The sequence below is a fragment of the Pyxicephalus adspersus genome, chromosome 4 (assembly GCF_032062135.1).
Source record: "Pyxicephalus adspersus chromosome 4, UCB_Pads_2.0, whole genome shotgun sequence".
NCBI lineage: Eukaryota > Metazoa > Chordata > Amphibia > Anura > Pyxicephalidae > Pyxicephalus > Pyxicephalus adspersus.
Window position 1 is genome coordinate 138,529,845 of NC_092861.1, and position 23,001 is coordinate 138,552,845.

The 23,001-nt window shown below is 37.9% G+C and overlaps 1 protein-coding gene across 1 annotated transcript in view; it reads left to right on the forward strand.

Moving 5' to 3' along the window:
• THADA (THADA armadillo repeat containing) overlaps positions 1 to 23,001 on the forward strand; it is a gene marked incomplete in the record, with an annotated part of 349,766 nt that overhangs the window by 198,092 nt on the left and 128,673 nt on the right. The window contains 1 exon segment of the mRNA XM_072409779.1: positions 14,810 to 14,978. Coding sequence (XP_072265880.1) covers positions 14,810 to 14,978 — 169 coding nt within the window.

Here is a 23,001-nt window from a genome sequence, read left to right on the forward strand (position 1 = left end):
CCTAAAAAGGGGGGGCTGTCTTATTTGATGGCCCTGCCTTATCATCGGGGAAACATGGTAGAACCAACCACCTTTCCACTAGTTCTGTGCTGTAAATTCAAGCTAGATGGTTTTAACAACCATGGCTTGCATTTCTGTCACCTAGATAGGTTGTGCCGCTCTGTTAAGCTCACTAGAGATCTGCCCGATCAGGCAACAAAATATCATTGGGTTTGTGGGTGCATTTAGTATAAAACCTAAAACAAAAAGGAACTTAATTTGTTCTAAAGGCTTGCAATATTAACTTGCTTGACCGATAAATAGTATCACTTCACTCCTACATGTTCATTTTTGGAAGTTGAAACTTGCATGACATTTGACTGAGTTTCTTAAACTAAAGACTCTTGTATTTTCAGTTCCCTAAGTTATTTTTGGCATATAAACCCTGCAGTATATTGAATTGCTCCTCAACACTTCTTTCTTTCTATCTGTCTGTCTGTCTGTGTAGGGAATGGCTTGAAATTAATACCAAGGCAGACTTTATATAATTACAGCCAAAGCTATCTGGTCTATTGTTATATTTGGACTAACAATATCTGAAAAGGCACAGGAACTTTCTGGGTCTTATCACCTAGTACCTTTAGCTTATATTAAACACACAAAACTCAACTTGCCGAAGACAATTTTCAGATTTAATGACTATCAGGCATATATAACCCATCATTAATTCTTGGCTATTATGTCACTGTGACTATTGGGTGATATGAATTAGAACAGGGAAGTTTCCAAAACTTTCAGCCTATGGTTAGTTCTTGCATACTGAACAAATGCCTTGCACATTGCAGGACACCATGGTGGTTGGGTTAAGGCGACAGAGTTATTCCTTTGGCTATAAATATTGGTATAAAGTTCTGACAAGATTTGAAGCAGAAGAAAAAAAAATTGCTAGGGAAATTTTCAGTACGTCAGCTGGGCTCAAACCCATATTTCACTAAAGGTCTTTTCTATAGGTTATAATATATGAAATTCTTTAGCAAGATTTCTTTCTCTATACAAATTGAATCATTTTTTAATCTGAATATATGGAGATAATTTTGAGTTTAGGCCAGATGAAATGAAAATTTGTGTGGATTTATTTTTTTTAAATCGGTGTTAATAAAAGATTTATTGTGCTGCGTATTTGGAACTTTTGGCAGTACATTAGCAGAAATGATGTCATAAAAAAATGTTTTCTTTAAATTTGAGCATAAGGTTTTTGAGCAGCCAAGCTGTGAATGGACCTGGTGGTGACAGCTAAAATGTCAATGTTAGTGATTGTAGGATAATGTGTAGAACCCAGCAGACTCACCTATCCTAGGAGTGGAACAGTAGTAGTTTTTTTTCTGGTTACGTATGGATGAAATGTCTAATGTGCCCACCCTAAGAAATATAAGGAACCCCTTATCACATCTGGTGGTTTATGGGCCAGAGCATCAGTAAAATGTCAGTAAAATGGTTAGGCAGAATGGAGGATTTCTAATGACAAAAAACAAACAGACAGGATTTGGTTAGTAAGATCTTGTAGCTGTGCTGCTTAGCGTCATCCAGATTGTCTTAAACCTGGCTGTTCTTTCATAATTTAATAATAAATCAAACCTTATGGAAAGGCAGCTAAACATATTTAAATACTAAGTATTGCAGTAAACTGAAAATAAAAAAAGGTAAGTTCACAACACCTAGAGATTATAACACAGAGGTAACCTGCTGATGTGTACTCCTGCATCAGGTGCTAATAAAGGTGAACTGGAATGGCAAATAGTATTATTTCCTCTGTGAAGCTACTGAACTGGAAGTCCGCTGATTAAAGGAAACTTGTCATGATGTAATTGTGGAGTCTATTATAACTTGCTTTCTTATGAAATTCTAGTTGCTTTGGTGTCTGTGGTTTTCAAACTAAACATATACCAATCCAAGTCAGACTGAAGTCTGAACTCTGACCTGAAATCTACATTAGTTGTCGGGTGGTCATTCACATATGCCTGGATCCAGGGGGATTAGGAATTTAAAAAGAGGTCAGCACTGTTACCTAAAAAACTTAATTTCCCACATCCATTGATCCCTTAGGAGGTTTCCTAGATCAGGTTCCACGTCGTCCTAGATTCCTCCTTCGCTCCAGCGAGGAAGAATCACTAGGTTACCTCCATCTTCTTTCCCCAGGATCGGTTGATGTATCTTGCAGTAGATGAGGAAAATAGAGTACTGATCTCCCTGCACATTTTTTTCTTAGTTGAAGAAAACACTCTTTTTGCACATGTTTACGACTCGCATATATGCTTTCCATTTTAGGGCACCACCATCTTGCCTTTCAACTTCTTCCCAAAAACAATCTTTGGCCATACCGTGATGACGGCTTCATGGGAGTTCTTTCATTTCCGACATACGCAAGGGAGGCTGAGATATCCGGGTTTCCCTGGCGCAATCACAGCTCAGCCTTTTCACATTTACCCCTTGCAATTAGGCAAGTAAGACAGATTATTGTCCTACAGGGACATCACCTGTCTCTTTCTGCAAAACCCCCGACCTAAACCTGATTTAGTTAAAGTGGGAATTAAGTTCCACTTTAAGGCCTTTTAAAGTTATTGTAGAATGAGCTTTTTTGAAAGCTCTCTTGAAACATTTCCCCTGTTCATGTTTAATATGTTCTAAATCAAAATTACCATCAGGAAAATATAATGCAGACTGCGTGCATCAGAAACGCTGTATGCATATATATTACTCTACACAGTACATTAGGTGCATTCACTTTGGTATTATACAGTAGGTAAGTAGTTCTTGGTGGCTTGCAAGGTGACCTTGGGCTGAATTGCCAATAGCCAACCTATTGGTGTTCAAGGGTCAACTTCTTAGCTTCACCCCTAATCGCAGCAACGACCAATCATTACTGAAAAACAAAATTGTGATACTATTGTTCTACGTGAAGAATTTTCCACTCTTGGCACACTAAAGTTGAAAAGTTTTTTCTGTGGTGCTTCCCAAAACCTATTCCATATTCCATAGAGACCCTTTCTTCTTTTTAACCTCTTTTTTGTTGGAAATGACACGTTGCTTCATAAAACTAACCAGTAAACTCACCTTCTGGGTTTTCCCCAAAGTTAAATCCATAGGAGCAGTGAATGTCCTAGTAATTTAATAGGTAGGTAGTTCTACAGGTCTAGCTATCCATGATATGTAAGGAATTGCTGTATTAAGTGCAGAGGGGATTGACCCTTGAACAGTAAAAAAAAAACCTTACTCAAGATTGAAGACATATTCATAGGCAGACATGGCAATGGATACACTTTCAGACATGTGTGTCTATCTAAACACAACATGATCATCTAGCACTGTAGCTGTCATTTGTGGGTCAGTGGCTCTGCTCTTCATTAGTAACAAATCTTGAGTACTTATGGTAACATTTTATTACTTGTCCATAAAAAAAGTAAAACTCAGCAGCTGGCAAGTTTCACTTAGACCTTTAAAGGCTTAATGTTAATCATGCTGCTTACAGGGGAACAAAGCTACCAGCTACAATGTTCATCATTGTCACTCCTTATGAAGCAGAGGGAAGATCTCACAATAAAATAAAAAAACGTACGTTGACGTTTGTCCATAATGTTCTTTGAATTGTGCAAAATTAGTATGTGAATAGTAAAGATAGTAAAAAAAAACCATTTGTATTTAAGGATCCACTCCTGGGTCAGCATGTTCCCTGCACCACCTTACACATCCTCTAAAGCAGGGGTGCCCACACTTTTTTTTGTCACACTTAAACTTTATTTGCAAAACAGTAATAACAATAATTTAAAACAGTATACATATTGTAGCAGCAAATTAAACAGATTCACATATTAATAGTACATTATCACAGTATAAACTTCCAAAATGGCATCAGTCAACAACTTCCTTATGAGCAGCAATTTAACGGACTTGTTGTAACAGTACCAGAAAAAAGGCAGAAAAACATCTATCATAATAAAAAAAGAAATACCATACATTTATGACATGTGCCTTATATACTGATTTTTCTCTTCTACCCCTAAAAAAAAAAATAATGGGCTAGGTGTTTACTTTGAAAAGATAGTTTGATAGGTGACAGTACATTTGAAAATGATCCATGCATCCCATTTCACAGAAAACTTGTCAGTATTATCCAGGCTAATGGCCTTTGCCTCCTCCATCAGGGAAACAGAATTCACTTTGCTCAACCAGAGTCACACGGTAGGTGTCTCTTGGGAGTTCCAAAACAATGGAATGAGACTGTGTGCTGCGTTAAGTAGAGTGTCAAGAACTTTTTGTATTTTTTCAAGGACATGTTATGTAAATGTAAGAGACACACTTCTGGTCTCCTTGGCAGTGAGTGTCCAGTGATAAGTTGACTAAGGCCATACTTTTTTGGCTTGCTAATTACTTTTAAAATGAAAAAGTCAAAATGATTCACCAACAAAAAAAAACTTGGACTTAATACCTCCAGTTCATGGTAGAGTTTAATTTGAAAGGCAGGGCTCCGTGATCTACTCGCGTTGCCTTTGCGATCTACCGGTAGATCGCAATCCACCTGTTGAGCACCCTGCTCTAAAGGATTACCCGTACCCTTTAAGATAAAATCTAAATTTATCTCTTGTTTTTATGGTGACTTCAGTCTTATGCAGTGACATCACAGGACCTCTTCTCTCTTTTCTTCTTCAGAGGACGTCAGATCTTAAATGCTGCAAAAAGTGGCACCATGTTATGACTTGACATCACTCTGTAGCAGTCAACTGTTAAATCAAGGGTAGGGTCAGTGCCATGACGCCCTAGGATTATAGAAAGTTAATTGAATGGTGCTTCGATCAAAAACGGGAGATTTCCCAGGCTGAATTTAGGTTTTTAAGCTCATATCTGAGTTTTTTTTTTTTAAAGCTTCCCAAGCCTAGTTACGGCAGCAATTATCTGTTAGTGTGATGGCTATCATGCTTCCAGTGTAGAGCACAGCGGTAAGATATGTATATTATCTACAAATAGCGTTGCTGGGATTCATTACTTAGTAAGGGGGGCTTTGCTGATATTTCAGTTTGTGTGGTTGTCAGCAAGTTAGTCTGTCTTCTATCTCTCAAAGATTTTTACAGCAAGATAACGATAAATACATTCCCAACTGCTAAGGTCTTAGCCAAATGATGGTGCCATACTTTAAATTTAAAATTCTCTGTACTAGAGAATCAAGCAATCCAAATGTATCCAGATACAAGAAAGCAGCATCAATTGTATACCCTAATAGAAGGAAACAATGACACAAACTTCTGCAGAAAAATGTTATTCTTTGAGCCATTAAAAATGCAGAAAAGTATCTGAAGTCACTGAAATAAATATGTAATCAGATATACATTGTACCAAAAACCTCAGATTTCATTTATAGCAACTTTCTTGGTACAGATATCTAAATATGATTATAAGGTTCATTAGGGACTAGAGTTTGAAGTAGTGGTACTGATTGACAGAACTGGTCCAGCACACCTCTATGTTTCTCTGCAATATTTCTCTATGTGAGGACACTAGTAATGAATAATGTGGCTGTAACTCTCCTCCAGCACAGAGCAATGGAATATATACAGGAATTGGCAATTTCACAAAAAGAGATTTTAGGGCATTTCAGTGTAAAAATTGGTCAGGAATCATAACTTAAAAGGGTGCATGACTTAATTAAAATAAATTAAATTACAAGATCTCAAAACTTGGCTTAAATCAACTAGCTGTTTTCCAGTAATGTGAAAGAAATAACAGGAGCTGCCATTGTGGACTGTTTTTGATTGCTTACCAAGGGGTCCTCTACCATATCCTTTCTTATCAGCTTTATTCTTTTGGCCATACACAATCACACATCTAGTGAAATCTGACCTACTGTCCTGCATCCTTTCTACATCTGTTACTCACAAAGTAGGGATGCCTTTTAGTATGACCTCCCTGGAGACCACACCTTAAAGGAGCAGTTCGGACAACAAGAAAAAACATTCACTGAGCTATTTTTTATTTTTTAAGCAAACAGTGAAGCTGTACTAAAATAGAAAAGTTCTCTCCGTTTTCTTTCAGGAATGAAAACTATAATGATGGTCTTGGTGTGGCTGTCAATGTTACCTTCCTTTTGAAAAGGCTAGTTGCTTGGGTGTCATGCTGGTCCCCTGGCTTATTACTGACCTAGAACAAGTATTTGCATTAGCAAATACAGGAAAAACACCAAAGTTACTAAATTACTTGAAGCAAGGTGATCACCACAAAAGCCAGTCAACTATTATAATTAAAAGGAGATGAAGGTCTACCTTATGGCTATTTTCCTTTACAGAAATATAACAAGCAATGCATACCTGTATAAGTCAGCAAATACCATCTTTATTTTTTCCCACGCTGACAAACACTTTGATGCTGAGATATTTTTTGTGGAGTCCCCAAGGAAGCAAACATTTCACAACTATCACTGGTGCTTCCCTGGTGACCTCCACATCCGTACAGGACTTTGCAGTGTCACATAGAAGTCCCTGTGAACTCTCCAAAGGGAGTGGGATGAAGGGGATCCACACTTCTAAAAATGTATTTTTTCCTGTGGACATGGGCAAAAGCTGTATTAGGATCAGAATGGTGTTATTACTAACAAGGGTAGGTGGAAAAGTTAGTGGTTAGTATTCTTTTACAGGTATGCCTCAGTTACATGCAATAGGGTTGCTTTAGAAATCTGAATATGATTTATATCTTAAAATGGAGAGTTGCTGTCATAAGGATCTGGTAGTCCTATGTGTTCTAACATCTGATTACAGAGAAAAGCTCGGATTCCACATGGCCTTCAATTATTCTATGAAATAACGAATAAACCAAAGACCATACCTTTGCTTTATAGTTGCCTAACATTGTGAGTTTTTTGCAAAAAAACTTTACTTTTCCTGAATTAAAACAAAAATCCTTCACAAAAAAGGAATAAAATTCCTTTTATTGTCAGCATGTCATAATTTCTTACCACTTCTGGTGTTTTCTAAAGTCATTTGAAAATAGTAATTAGGACTTTGTCCTTGTCCTCTAAGCTGAGAGGTTTAGATCCTAAAAAAAAAAAAAAGATCACAACAAGTTGTGTGGTGTAACAGTGCTTGCGTTTCTTTATCGCTGACTATTTTCCTTTTCTATCTTCTATCGCTGATGTCCTTGGTTAGTCATTGTCAAACACTATTTTGTAATGTCTGCTTGTGCCAATATTATCTGTACAAACAAGAAAAGTCTGAAAATAGAAATGAAATGTAGGTTATATAGTCACATCGATTGTCTAGTATTTGCCTTCTAAATGGTCAGTGCTCACAGGTTACAGAACTTACTGCCTAGCAGGGACATCAGATGGAGAATGAGATTTAGGTCAGTTTAACCCGGTTCCCCTCTGACCAATCCAGCATGTGTTAATACATAGGCAGTTCAGAGAATAGTGGCCCAAATCTTGTGCCCTGGTTACCACACAAAATGCAAATAGGAAAATTAGGACATGTGTCTGCCTAAAGGTAACTTGTCATGTTTATTTATGCTCTACAAAATATCAGAAGAGGAGGAAGCACAATATGAAATGTATTTCTGTGCATCCAAGGACCTCCTTGTCCCTCACATGTACTCCCCAAACTAACCTTGACCTAAGCTCTCTTACCCCTCAATAACAAACTATTCAATAGGAGCATAAGGATTGAAAGCTGAAGTGTTCTAACTGGCTGTGGGATAGGAGGGGGCATAGCCAAATTTTGAGGTTAGTTGAGGCCTGTTTGCAGAGCTCACTTGATAAGCACCCCAAACTCGCAAAGGTTGAAAAGAGTTCCTTCTTTTAGGAAAGAAAACAATTTTGAGGGTTCTATTATATTTATTGAGTTGATATTGCTTTTTTTTAATAGAAAAAATGTGCTAACTTTAAAATTTGGAATAAACCCCCTTCTTTTTTCTTATTTGTGTGGCAGACAAAATGTTCTGTTTTGTAAAAGCTATTATGTACTTCTTACTGAAATTGCTGAGGCCTTTAGTCTACTTCACCATGTGTCCCCTGGTTTCATGAAGATTTAGAAGCCTAAAGGGACCATTTTACCCACATTTAGGGCTCATATGTGTATTTCACATGAAAGATTTTTACTCAAGGCTTTGCTTTAATCCCTCTGGCTCAAATTTTGCATTGATTATTTGGGCAGCCAGATCACAGTTGCCTGACGCTGAATTGGGAATAAGGACGCATAAGTTTTCCCTGCATAACACAGTGCAAATTTACTTCACGGCAGTCTGGACGACTCTTACTAGTTTATATTTTTTTGTTATTCAATGTAATAAATGCATTTTTATTATTAAAAAAATGAAATGTCAACTGCCCCATCCTCTACCCCTCTATTTTCCCTTTTCATCAAATTTTTTCTCTAATTGCCAAAAAAAACCAAAAATGGACAGAAACGAGTAAAAGAAAAATTTTCACAATCAACAAATATGGTATGGTATGATGTCCAAAATAATATATAATCTAAAGCTGTAACCTCAGCTGGCTGGATTGTGTAGAATAGGATTCTTTCATTTAGATATATAGATTTTGTGCGTGCATAACATTCATTTTGTGCATAGCTGAGTTTGTACATATTTCCCAGTGTTAGTATGAAGATTTCAACGCTCAGTCTGGAATATCGGTATAAACAGCAATAGCAGGACTTAAACACAGCCCTGAATAATTAGCTGTGGAAGTTACTGTATTTTTCCCTGACAAATAAATCCCTCAAAATTCTGTTTGTCTTTCCACATAAGAATTTCCTGGTTAAGAGAGCATTTTGTAACCAAATTTTCAGGATTAATAGGACCTACTCATCTGAATAACAGCTAGGGTTACCTAAGCCATTTGGTGCTTCTGCTAGCGATAGGCATGGTAGTAATCTGAATGTGTACTCTTGAATTGTTATAACAGATCACTCATTCTCAGAAATTACTTTTTTATGTATCTGTCAGTCTGTAGCAATATTTCTCAACCAGGGTTTCATGGAACCCTAATGTTCCTGCAGAGTTTGCTAGGGATTCCTTGAGCAATTAGCAGTTTATGATTCTAAATTCAGTTTTACTGATACCAGTGATCTTTTTTGGCTATTTGTAAGTGTGACGGTGTTCCCATTGGTCAGCAATGTAAGAGTCGTTCTTCCCAGTTATCACCACACTGATGTAGTGTGGTTATAGTAATTATAGTAGGAGTTCCCTGAAGAGCTGAAAGTTATTTCAAGGGTTCCCCCATGTTCAAAAGGTAGAAAAACACTGGTCTATAGGGTTATTCTATCTCATGCTTTGTGCTGATACATGGACACAAATTATCATATAGTAAAGGTGTTGAAGATTCAAGATTACTTAAAAGGAAACTAAGAATTTGTTAATTCACAACTTTCCTCTCTCCAGCAGTACCAACATGCCCAAATTGTGCTTGCTTCTGTTTTGCACTGGATAAAATTAGGATATGAATGAAGGTGGGTTCAGTCACAATGGGGGCCCTACAACTTAACACCGAGCTGCCATTTTTTTCTGACAAGCCATATCTATATGTGCCATAGATAACCTAAGGATACTTTGTGTTTGTAAGCTACTCTTTAATTTCTTTAATTTTTTTTTTCGGATTAGTGAAGTTGAAGAGGCAGAAAAAGAGGAAATTTTTCAGGTGTACCTATTTAAATGCAGCAAGGGCCTACCACTTCTTTTGCTTTGTATTGGTTAGCACAGACTTTTTCCTAGAGAGACAGTCTAAAAGCAAACTGTTAGGCTATCTTTTTGGAATCAGACATTCCCTCAAACATAGCCTGGTGGGAACCTCCCAGGTCCACGTGTTTCAATAACAGTAATTGATTCCCAACAGGGAATGTTTAAGGGAATGCCAGATACCCTGTTTTATATCCTGGGCCATAGCTGCAGGCTATGTTAGACCATTATTTATAAAAATAAAGGTTTTTATACAAATAGTTAAAATAGCATTTTTTTCTTTTGGTTTATAACTATTATTACCAACCTATACAATACAAAATAGTAGTCAGGGTTTTTTTTTTTATACGTAAATTAAGCTAAAGTTCCCTTTAATTTGTTTCTAAGGTACCTTGGTCCTTTTACATGTTGCTAGTTTTACTTTTCATACTCAATTGATGTTTTTCTTTTTTTTTTTTTTAATTTTTTCCATACGTGATGGAAAATGATACAGAGTAGCAGGTTTTTCTGAAACTAACGAAAATGTAATTATGTGTTTACTCTCTGTGAGCTGAACCTTATGTAACCAGATGCTCAGGCGTGCAATAAAAGCTCTGCGTTTCATATGCTTTTTGAGCACACCCGTCACTCTGAAGCTTCTGGCAGGAGCCTGTGTTGGCCAAGGGCCCATTTTCCAGGCTTCCCATTGAGCGAGCGCCAGATTCCTTTGGGAAATCTTCATTTACCGAAGGTCAGACCAGAAAGGAGGACATTCTTCTGCCCGCCGTTACTGTTAGTATAGAAATCTAAACATCTGAAACAATATGTGTTGTTTATATTTGCAGAAGGGGTAAAAATGTATATACACGTCCCCAGGCTTAATATATTACAGAACGGAGGTAATCAGCGCCTGTGGAAAGCATCTGGATGAAGCCAGTTGAGTTCTTGATTTTAGTGTTTTTTTTCTAAATCAATTACCGACAGCTTTGCTGTGTCTGAATCATTTACAATCGATTTGTTTCCAATCTGTAAACAGAAATCCACTTTATGTTTGTGTCTCTGAAAGAGTGGGCATTCCAGTTAGTCATTGATGTTTAAAAATGAACGGCAGTTTAATTAACAAACCATTAAACCTATATTTGAAGTGTGTTTATAGCCAAAAATCCTACTGTTGGATAGAGTAGGAGAGGATTTGTAGCCCTGTGTAGTTTTTCCTGTTATTTGAGGCTCTGTTAGAGAGAATTACCTTTGCCTCCTGTCCTGTCAACAGTGGTTTCAATAGACAGGAAGTCATGGAGAGTCTGCAACAGGGACACCAACAGAAATAATATTTGGAATATAAATGGAATATTCAAGGAGGGTGTGGGATCCTGGATCTGTTCGGGGTCTGAAGCTAGATGTATTTGCAGTCAGGTTTCAAGCAGTGCAGGGTGCATGGATATCCCTAAGGAACTCTTCCAGGAGTAGTGGCCCATGGTCAGTCCTTTGCTCGATTTAGAGTGAGTGCACAAAGAGGAAAATGTATCAGAGTTCAAATTTATGGTTATTCAGAATCTTGCATTATATAGAAGCTTCCTCCTTCATCAGGGCTTGATACCTTTGAATGAAACATACTTATAAAAAAAGTGGAATCCGGAGGGGTAGTTAGTACGATTTTTTCAGATCCTAGCTAAGGCTTCAGGTGCTTAAAGATGAAGTCCAGGAGTGTAAACAAAATTTTGTTACAGTAGGCTACCTCCTCTACAGGAATGCTTTGCTTACCTATTTCCTTTCTTCACCAGTGGTCAATGCATCTTCTTTTTCATCTGAGCTCAGGGCTGAGGGCATTGTTAATTACTATGCAGGGCTGTTGCTCACAATGATAACTCTTAAATTCCCCTCCAGTTTTGTTAGTCCTATATATGCTTTGTACTGTACAATGCCAAACCATGGTGAGGATGGATGCCCCAAACGCATTGGATTACAAATAAAATAAAATCTTGTCTTTGAACTTTTGGAATTTTCCTCCTTGCATACATGGACATAACAATTTGAAGTGCTTTAGCCTCCTTTTTTTACCACTAAGGAAAAGTATTTTCATTTTTATTAGTGATGTTGTTCTCATTTTCTATTTAGGAAAAATGTTGTCAAGAAAAAAAGCCCTGGACGGTAATATAAACCTAACTGAGGTTCTAACCATTCCTCACTGTATGTAAAATTAAAAAATAAAATCCTCGTAGTAAATAATTTTAAGAAATCTATTGCAAGTTTACTAGATCCCCCAGGTTTTCCCATGATATTCTATCTTCTGCAGTCTTGTAAAGCTTTAATAAATCAGGATCAATATGAATAATACACAGAGGATCCCAGATTACAGAAAAAGGAGGAGAAGGCTTGCTGTATTATAGGAAACATTAGGGAAGTTGATTTCAACCTTTTTAACATAGGGGAACCCAAATACCTTTCGGGTCTTAGGGGGGAACCCTACTATAATTTCTATATCCACAGATCACAATACACTGTGGTGGTCAGTCGAAAGAATGCCTTTTACATTTCTGGCCATTGGGACAAATGTCATCCTTACAAATAGTCAAAAAGATCATTGGTATTAGTTGAACTGAACTGAGATTCACAACTGCTCAAGAAATCACTGGCAACCTCTGGAGGAACCCCAGGATTCTTTGGTTGAGAAAAATAGCATTTGGGCCCTGTTCCTCCATAGCTGTACGCAGAGTTTTGTGTTGCCAATAATTCTGGTATACGTTGCTTTGGAGCATGTCATCCTTTTAATGGGCTAGCCAACATAACACAATGCACAGAAAAGTCTTGCATGCTGCGATTTTGAAAAACAGCAATACATGGTGTATTGCAGTGCCTTCCCATATGTTGCATTGCCGTACACGTGAGAAGCCCTTTATAGATTCATGGAAATGCAGTGTGCAAACACGTGAAATGCGTTGATGTTGGGCAACCTCCTGTTCATGTAATTGGCTTTCATTTTGAAGGAACCTGTCACCACAGACAGATCATTTGAACTGTATCTTTTTTTTTTTATATTGGTAATCTATGAACTGATTGTCTGCCTTCTTTGGAATATTCACCCTTGAAATCAAATTGCGGTCCCTGTTTTTGGTTTGGATTTCCCTATCTTCAGTTATGTCGGGAATCTGCGCTTCAGGCACGTCTCTGGCAGCCATTTTTGTCACATGTAAAGAAAAAACTGTCAGCGCAATGAATATTTGTGAGCTGTGGTTTCCCTTTGTCGGTGGCGGTTCTAGTACAGCATGTGCTTTCTGCAGGCCTTGGTTCTGTTCTTTCCACAGCTGTTGTGTGTCTGGGTTACCATGCGGATCTGGAGTATTATAGTGATGAGTCACGGTTGTACCGCAAAGCTGTCTCTTTCCTGTGGATGCTTAAACCATTAGCAATCAAAGAAATCAGCAAGAGTCAGCACTGGAGGAATGTGCACGGCCTTCCAGCTGATCACTTCTAAATAATACAAAACTGGAATTGGCAGCCTGGGATAAAATAGGTGAGTCACTCTCTAGGCTGTATTAAGATTTGAGTACTCATGCTGTAAACTTCACTATCTGACCTCTGACGAGTCCGACTTGCAGTAAGCTGCTTTACTTCTTCACATGGTGCAGAGCCGCACCATCGTATTGTATAACATTGAAGCCAAACCCGTAGTATAATTCATGTGATGCTGAAAGCTTAAGTACAGCCAAGCATCTACATACACAGATGAAATTCATTTAAGGAGCCTTTTTGTTACCTTTCAACAGATTTGAATTTCCGTCCATCCAGCTCTGAGGTCTACATAGCTGTGCTGCACAACATAGCCCTGTTTGGTGGGACAGAAGACCTGATTTTTCTCTGCTGTGGTTCAGTATCACTTACAGGGCTTGTCCCTATTCCATCTTGTGATTGGACAGTAAAAGAAGAAGTAGCAGACTGATAAGCTCTTGCATCCTATGAGTTCAGCTATTGGCAGCATATGAGCCGTGCAACTGATTTGCAGCTTGTGTTACTTCACCGGTGTCTTCAGTTCTAAACTTTGCTGTACTGGGACCACAAGATCTGTTTTTTATGAGTACACCTCTTGATAGTGAATGAGCAGCACAACTGATTCACTGTGCTACTTCTTTCTTTTCCATTCTAGACTTTGCTGTACAGGGATTTTAAGAGGCTAAATGCAAATAAGATTTAGGTACTTGCACGGATTGCATTAAAAAAACAAAATACATTATTTAATATTCAATAAGCTTGCCTTCTACTGCTTACCCTTTAAGCCTATGTGCGTTTAAGCTTGTGGATTTTTCTCTGTAGGATTTATTTTCCTTCTTTCGTACCTGGTAATCTTGCCAGTGATGCATTCTCTTCTGCTTACTCTATTTACTCTTTTAGGGTGACACTGCTACCAGCTGGGATGTCTGTCACCCTAGTACGTCCATTCTGACCCAACTCTTTAGTAACCACCCAAAAACAGATGGGTGGTCACTGAAAAGTTCCGGGTGGTGCGCCCGACTAAAAGGGACTGGGGGGGGAGGGACACTGAGGCTGATGGTAGCCAATCAGTGCTTTTAGTCTAAATGTGGTAGTTGTAGTGCTTACAGAGTTGGTCACATGGACAAGATTAAATTTATTACTGTAAATAATAGGCAAATGTCCAGCCACCCTTTCAGATTTAGATTTGCATCTTAAGTATTTTGCTATTATATTTCATATAGAGATCAGTAAATTATCATTCTGCTGGTCACCTGTAGATTAGGGAATATATCTAGCAATTTTCCTATGCTGGCAGGAATTAAATACACAAAATAATGCAGGTCTGTAATTATTAATAAAACATTTACTCTACTTATTTAAAAGCAAGCAGTGGCGTAGGTACCTGAGTTTGAAACTACTCAAGGTAAGTTCTGTGTGCTGACAAGGAACATACTGAATAGGGGGGAGGGCAGAATGAAAGAATCCCATCAGTTTCTAATTAGTGTCTTCACTGTCAAGACACAGATGGGGTAAAAGAAACCATGATAATTATGATGGAGAAAATTTTGATGATTATTGCCTTGCCAGGCAGCATTGATGGACAGAAATCCATATATTTCTTTAGTTGTTTACACTATAAAGTTTATTGACCTTTTTTTTACTTTTCTTTCAGATGTGCCAATTCACCAGTTTATCGTTCAAGGGAGATGGCAGCACGCGCCCTTGTTCCTTTCCTTCTGGCAGACGACATTCCTTGTACTGCAGTGGAATTAATAAAGAGCCTTCCAAATTCTAGCAGCCATCTTGTACGGCAGAACCACATCCATGGAGTACTGCTGCAAGTAAGTGCCGGCCTATCCCTTAATGATTTTCCATCATCTGCTGGTGAGTCCAGGGGCTTTTACTTGCTCATATTCTTCTTTTTTTTTTTTTTTAAACCATAAAGTCTAAGCCTGTTTATCTTTAGAAAGGGAAGCAATTATCAAATGAACTTTTCAAGTTTGCACCTATAACATCCCTTGATTATATAGTTGTTTTTCATTTTCTTAATTTGCACTCTGTGTTGAAATATTTGCAGCAAAACGGTCATTATCTTACCTATAGTGAAACTCTGGACTAGACCATGGACCATGAAATGTGCCAAGGGAATCCATAACCCTGAAATACTGTAAAGTAAAGTTTCTGACATTGGTGAAAAAGAATATATTTTGTCTATGTGTATCTACACACACACACACACACACACACACACACACACACACACACACACACACACACATATACATATACAGTACTTTGAATTTGGCCACCTTAGATTTTGCATACACCAGGCAATTCTCTTGCTGGTGAAAATACTCCTCATGCATCAGCTGTTCTCCTGCCTCGATATTAGCATACTGGTGAGTTTCATACTTATCTCTGTACCACAATACAAAGAAACTTTTCAAATGATCATTCCATGGCATTCTTCAAAGCTTCTGTGGCAGGAGACATCTTCCAGCAGCAATCTGGTAGAAAAGAACTCATTTTGCCAGTGCCATTAGTATGACACGGAGAGTGTCAGCAGGAATAGATAACGTTACCTTCTCAGTAACAAATGTTTTTACTCAGGTGTATATTTTACTAGCCTTTGTAGTGTAAAATTTATATGTAATAAAACACACAGTTCCTCAAGACATATATGAAACACCCTTTAGATCAGTTCTATATTCTCCAGAAGTCATGGGAATCCATTTGAAATTTAAAATCTGCAAAATGTGCTGTGGCCATGGTTGCATGGTGGCTTTTTTTATACAGCTGTAAAAGATCAAAGCTAGATGTTAGTTGTACAAAAAAAGAAAAGGAACCCTCTCTGGGTTCATAATATACACTGCAGTGATTTTTAGCAACATTATTGCAAACATATACCTGCTGCTGTTCGGTTACAACATTCTTTCCTTCTCATTGTGTACTAAGAGGGTCTGCTTGATATAATATTATTACAAAAATTATTACTTTATTTATAAAGCACCAACATATGAAGCAGAGCTGTACATCAAATAGGGGTTGTAAATGACAGACAAACGTGCATGGATAAGCATATGTCCTTCCTCAGACCACAAAAATGAAAAAAGAAATGAAAAGTGAGCCTCCAAAGATCTTTTTTCTATGCCATCAGCTGTTTAGTTTAGCCGTTTAGTAACATAAACTTACCTTTACCCTTGTGGCCCATGGCTGCATTATTACAGCCCTGTTATCTTGAATGTGCTGCTGCTGCTGCATGAGGCATCCAAAAATGGACATGCATCTTTATTTCACATGTTTGCCACGTGTGCTGTGGTATATCACAATTTGGGTACATTGTCTCCTGCTGTATTAGTGGTTTAGGATACCATTCCAAATGAATAGTGGAATTCATCACTGTACAGTCTCTGTGTTAATAATGCACAAAGCTTAGATCTAAGCATGGTGGCTCAGAGGTTAGCCTTTGCAGCATTAGGCCCTATGTTCAAATCAAGACCAGGAAACCTTTGGAGTATGCAAGTTCTCTCCGTGTTTGTGTAGGTTTCCCCAGGTACGCCGGTTTCCTCTCACATCCCAAAAACATGCAGTTAGGTAATTGGTTCCCTCCCAAAATTGATCCTAAACTGTAATAATGACATGACTATGGTAGGGACATTAGATTGTACGCTTCTTTTAGGGACAGTTACTGACATGACTATGGACTTTGTAAAGCTCTGCGTAATATGTTGGCGCTATATGAATACTGTGTACTAATAATAATAATAATAATAAATAGGTGTTAAGTGGGTTTACATATATAAGCAATCAAAGAGTCACTACAATAAAAAAGCAGTTTTGAGAAGCAATAGTGAGAACCAAAACAATTACTATCTGTAAGAATAGTTTTGAGTTTATTCTTTACTAGTATTTATGTTGTAAAAAAATTAAAGTAAAAATTAAATTAAAGTATGTTATATCACAATTTTTTTTCCCTGAGGGTTTTTTCTCTTGTTTAGAGTTACTGGTCCTTTAATTTGATCTCTGCTTTGGTGTAAGTGATCCTTTCAGGAACTGTATATGAAATCCTTTAGTGTTCTCTAATGTAAGCACCACATGCTGAGGACTTTACAGATCTCATCTGCGTGACTTTTTGGTCTTTACTGTGGGCAGCGTACCATAGTGGGAAGGGCTTATTTCCCAGCTCTGGATATCTCTCTGTTCTTAACCAGGGCTGCTTTTGCTGAAATCAGCTTTTCTTCCAAACAGTAAAAAAATTTGAAAATCACTTTTCCATATGATGGAGTCGTGCAATGTATCACTGAGTAAGCTTTCCTCATCCCAGTTTTCTAATGCCATCAGCATCTGTGTCTGATGTGGAAGCTGCATTTGTCCTCCTTTCACTTTTTCTTTTGTCTTTCTGGGGTTTTTACTTTCCTATTTGCATTTTATGCCTTAATTGATAATTGTTTTCATCCAGTATTTATATAGTTCTGACATAATATGCAGCACAAGTCCATAGTCATGTAGCTGACTGTCACTAGCTGTCCCTCAAAGTGGCTCACAATCTAAAGTCCCTATTACAGTCATATGTCATTAACACTGTCTAAGGTCAATTTGGGGGAAGATAACCTAATTGCATGTTTTGTGGAATGTGGGAGGAATCCGGTGTACCCGGAGAAAACCCATGCAAACACAGCGAGAACCTGCAAACTCCATGCAGATAGTGGCCTGGTCAATATTCAAACCTGTGACCTAGTGCTGCAAAGGCCAAAGTGCTAACCACTGAGCCACCGTGCTGCCCAATCTGAGCACATGCTTTATAATTCAGGGCAGGGAGGGGTGTTATCCTGTACGGTTGGGCCTAGCATATGTGAGCAGAGACTGGACAAACCCTCTGACACTGAATATAAAGGTCCCAAAGAATAACTAACCTTGTTTGAATAACAAGAAATTCTCTACCCTAAATCCACCATCCAGGTTATTTGCTAGTGTTGGTTCCTGGAGCAAGGAGCTGCTATTTCAGCACTGAAGATGTTCCTGGATCAACCAGTCCCCTACAGTCCTTCAACTGACACTAATGCTGCAAACTCCACTTCTCACAACTGGAGAGCGAATATGAAGTGTTCACGTTACGTAGATAGCAAGGGATTAGGATGACTTTAAAACTTGTATATTTTTGATCACTAATTACGAACATGACCAATCTTTAAGCCTCAACCAAAAAGAAGAAATGTTTCTTATGATTGGTCTGCTGCTGAATTCCCTTCTAATACAATCATTTTATCAGATGGAAAGCTTGCCTGTGTATAGCAGCCCTAAAATATGGCCCGACACAAAGAAATACCTGAAACTGTTACAATTACACATAACATAACATACATACACATGAGTAAATATATTTGTTGCTATGCCTACGTTTACTCTAATATGTATGCATTCACTGAAATATTCACTGTACATTTCCTTGAAAGAAAAACAAAAACAAAGATGTTGCAGCCTTGATCATCCAGGTTGACACCACACAGGAAAAGCTTGTTTTTTGAGTTCCTATAAACAGACAGGTCAGACAGGCCTAGCATTGAGAAACATTTGACTTAGAATGAAGGCAGATACTGTAATCATTATCTGCTGCTCTAGGGGCTTCTTCTTTTGGCATTTTGTCTAATACATAAAAAGGCATTTTTGGACCAGGTGCTTTACCAGATTTTGTTGATGGCATTACAAGAAATTTCAGGTTTTAACTAGCTATTTTGGGCGTATGTCCTTTTGTTAAGCAAATATTGACTTGATGAAACATTGTGTATTTATTTTCAGTTGTTATTGCACTCATTTTCATTATGATCTCATTTATATAGGCTTTCATATTATATTTTGTTGCTTCCAATTTCACTGCTCAATATGAGCTTCTCATAGTGTATTAAAAGCATGAATGGGTCAGATAGAGCCAGCCATTTAGCAAGCTTTGTACACCACCACGCTGGCCTCTTTCGACATCCATGTCCTGCCTGCATTTTATAGAAACGCACAAACCCATTGACAGTATCACATAGATCTTGCTGTTGAACCTGCCCTACCATACAGAGATAGTTGGCTAAAACTCATTCATATATGGGTTCACTATTAGGTCTGTTTGGTTTATAAAAAGGACACTTTTTTTATTTGAAAGAAAAATTAATATCAGAACTACAGCTGAACTGCATTGCTTTTTATTTTAGGCGAGTCATGAGGAATCACATTCTGTTTTGCACAAGTGTCCTGTGGGATTTATCTTCATCCATATTATATAATACAGCTTTGTTGCTCTGAAAACGGCAAGATTGTTGAACATTCTAGTCATATTAAACCCCCTGGGCTCTACAGCACAAAAATCTTTGTAGTCCCCAGTTTCTTTAACAAGAATCTACTACCTCCTAACTAAACAAAAGTTTCTGTTTCAAATCTTGAAAACAGTGAAAAGATGAGAAACCAAATTGCAAGAATTTAAACATGTGATTTGATAACAGAGATTCTTCTAGCAATTCTTGTTCCCTGTATGGTCCAGGGCACTAAGCTACTAGCTGTCAACACAAATAGCTGACCTTTGGCCTTCTCATTCCACAAACATACTGTTTATGTGATATGTCTGCAACAACAAATAGCTTGTTGCATCTGTAGCTGGCTGTTATTTCTGCTCTTAAAGAGATCCTACCAGTCCATTCATTAAAAAAAAAAACATGCTTCCCATGCAAAGGTAATGTTTTCTAGGCATGTAATTAACCCCTAAAATTTTGACTTTTGTAGACATTTAAAAGCTCTGAAACTGCTGCTAGTTGCCACCATTTTGGTGTGATGTCAGTAGCCCCAACAAACTTCGTTATCATTCAAACAATACTCTTTGGTGTTTTTCTTAGACATTTAAACCCCTCACATGCTAGGGTAAAATAGGAGTACTAAGTGTAGCTGACTTAATTGTGGCCAGATGTGATTATGGGCTTTTTGGAGACAAGAAATGTCCGATACATCACCAGCACTTCTGGAGGTAACTTTGGAAGGCGATAGGTTGCAAATCCATCTCTTCTAGGCTAATCAGTGTTGTCCGAAGCCAAGGTCACTAGAGCTGGATTTATGGAGTGACTAGAGAGAAAGATGTCATCAAATAGGGCTGACTACTAGTAAAATCTCTTGTGTAAGGACAGGATAATTTACTATGTTGGGTAAGTGCAGGGTTGCGGAGGGTGCAGCTACTTCCTGGGTCCATAGAGTCATGCAACCCAAGCTTAACCTCAGATAACCCTTTATTTACCAGTTTATTTTTCTTTTCATCACCTTTTATTAATCTCATCTGCTAGTATGTTTAAAAAAAGACAAACAAAATGGACAATGCAGCCTAAGATTTCTCTTTTAATAGCTATACAGGACAGTTCTGGTGAATTTGGGTGCCAGTCTCCAAGGGCTTGTCTGTAAGCAAATTTCTTGGTGTCTACTTTTTAAAGGGTCGTGGGGTCTTTTGGTAATCTTATAATTCTAAGGAGCAGGATTTTTGAGGAATACTGTGAACATGCACATTTGGATCACCCAAACAACAAAGATATGCCATAATATGAGTTCTTCTACGTTCCCTAATATCATTGTAAACAGGTAGCTAATTGCTTTACCTCTTTTGGCTGATGGTATGTAGGATTTGATTCAGTTTATTTAGCTGAAGTCTTTGTATTTAAAATAACTAAAATCCAAGGGGCTTGCAATTGACAAGTAAAGTTGGGTAGGAAAGGAATGATATTTGTTGTCTAATTAAATCAAAGTGAGCAAATTCAGTACACTTGACAACCAAGTATCCTGAATAACTGTGCTGGGTGGAAGGTAAGGCTTCAGTTCAGGTTTAAAATTTGCACAATCCCCTCTTACTAACTTCTGAAATCTTTGCTACGTACATAGAGATTAGTCATGATTTCTGTTTGTTTTCTGCTGTGTTTGAATTTGGCAAAGCACGTTGTAGAAGATCATCAGCAAGCCAATAAGATACTGTTTCTGCTTTATGTCAGCTTGGCGTGGAGGGCAAGTTTAGGTGTGCAGACATTTGTAAGTGGCTGCAGAGTGTTGGTAAGCAGAGCTGTGAAATCTAGCACAGTCAACATGGAGCAGATTTAGCCTTAATAAGACATGTGCATAGTAGGGCTTTAATTTGAGGCCTGTTTACATGGTGCAGAGTGTTAATAGAGAAGCCAATTACTGTAAGTAAAATCTGATTAATCGATTTACCATACCTATTTTGACATGGCCATTTAGGTTATGCCACAAAGCTAAGATGTATGGTAATGTTATTAGGGCAGCCAGGCTACAGCCATTTATGGTGCACGACTTGAAGGATAAAAACGTTTGCATAGACAGAATGTCCTCCCAACCAAGAAAATGGCAGACAATGTGTCAGCAACTTCTCGATCAAACTAATACTGTAGCTACAGCCAGCTGTACAAAGGCTGAAGTACTTTTGCAGAACATACTTATTCATCTTGCTTTAGTGGCACAAATCCCTGAAAGAATGATATACTATACCAATATGATTTAATCTCCAAACCAAAATTTAAACACTTTATATTCACTCCATCGACCATTTGTTCTAGTTTTCTTCCCTGTGGTAGCCGGCCTCTTTCCCTTGGCAGTCCATTACACAGTTAACAGAGTCTAGCTGCCAGTGTCTAATGTTTATATTATTAAGTGCAATAAAATGTCCTGTGTTTATTTTAGATCAGGATAGCTGGAATAGAATCTGTAGGGGAGATTTAACACTGCACAGAAGGAGGATTTTATTTCTGTCTCTTTCAGCTGGAAAAGCAGCTTGCAGAACTTTGAAATAAACACAAAAAGTAACCATAAATATCTGGGAGAGAAAAATAAGGTTAAAAAAACTCTTCATTTAAAGAACTGGAGAAGATCTTGATCTAAAGTCGACTGCTAATAACAATAAACAGCAACAGTATAATTAAAACAAGGTACTATTTCCTGTTAAAAAGCTGTGTTTGAGCTCACGTGAAGTCATGTGTACAAGAGAAGACAGCAAGAAACATGTACACACAACTAGGAACACTCATATAACAACACAGGCTGGGATGTATATGATTTTGTCATACCTGGGCCTGCATCCTAATCTAGGAAGTGGACGATGCATGCACACAACTGTAACCTGTCTGGCATGATAAGGGTGAGTACTGTGATCTCTGCAAATGTTACACATAACTACATACATGCACCCAATGTGAAAATGATCAATTTACCATTACCAATTTCATTACCAATGTTTAAACTTGGTGCAAAGACCAGTTAGGCAGGCTATTTAAAGAGCAAATCCATCCATTGAGAATGGCTCTTGATGGCAGTATTGATCTTCTGATAGTTGTAGGCACAACAAAATCCCACAGTGTAATGCCAATGCCTCTTAGTCCTTTAGACACTAGAATTGCATTGTGCAGTGAGGGAGATATGGTTTGGGTGGATGAGAAAGTTACCATCACTTTCACAAAGGCACGTATTGCATTTATTATGGTTTAGGGGTCCCCTGTGGTGCCAAAAGAAAAAATTGGAAAACTCGTGCTTTAGGCTTTCTTTGTCTTGACAGAGCTGTCAGATATAGGAGGAGTCACTGCTATAACCAAGAAATACTTCTAGCAAGTACACTATCCTTGTATCAAAATAAGTTTTTGAGTTGCCACAGTGGCAGATCTTCAGTGTTTTGAAACCTATGCAAAGCCCCCCTTGTCATGGTAGAAAGTTGATCCACTTGATTTATTATTATTATTATTATTATTATTATACAGTATTTATATAGCGCCATCATATTATGCAGCGCTGTACAAAGTCCATAGCCATGTCACTAACTGTTCCTCAAAGGGGCTCACAATCCAATGT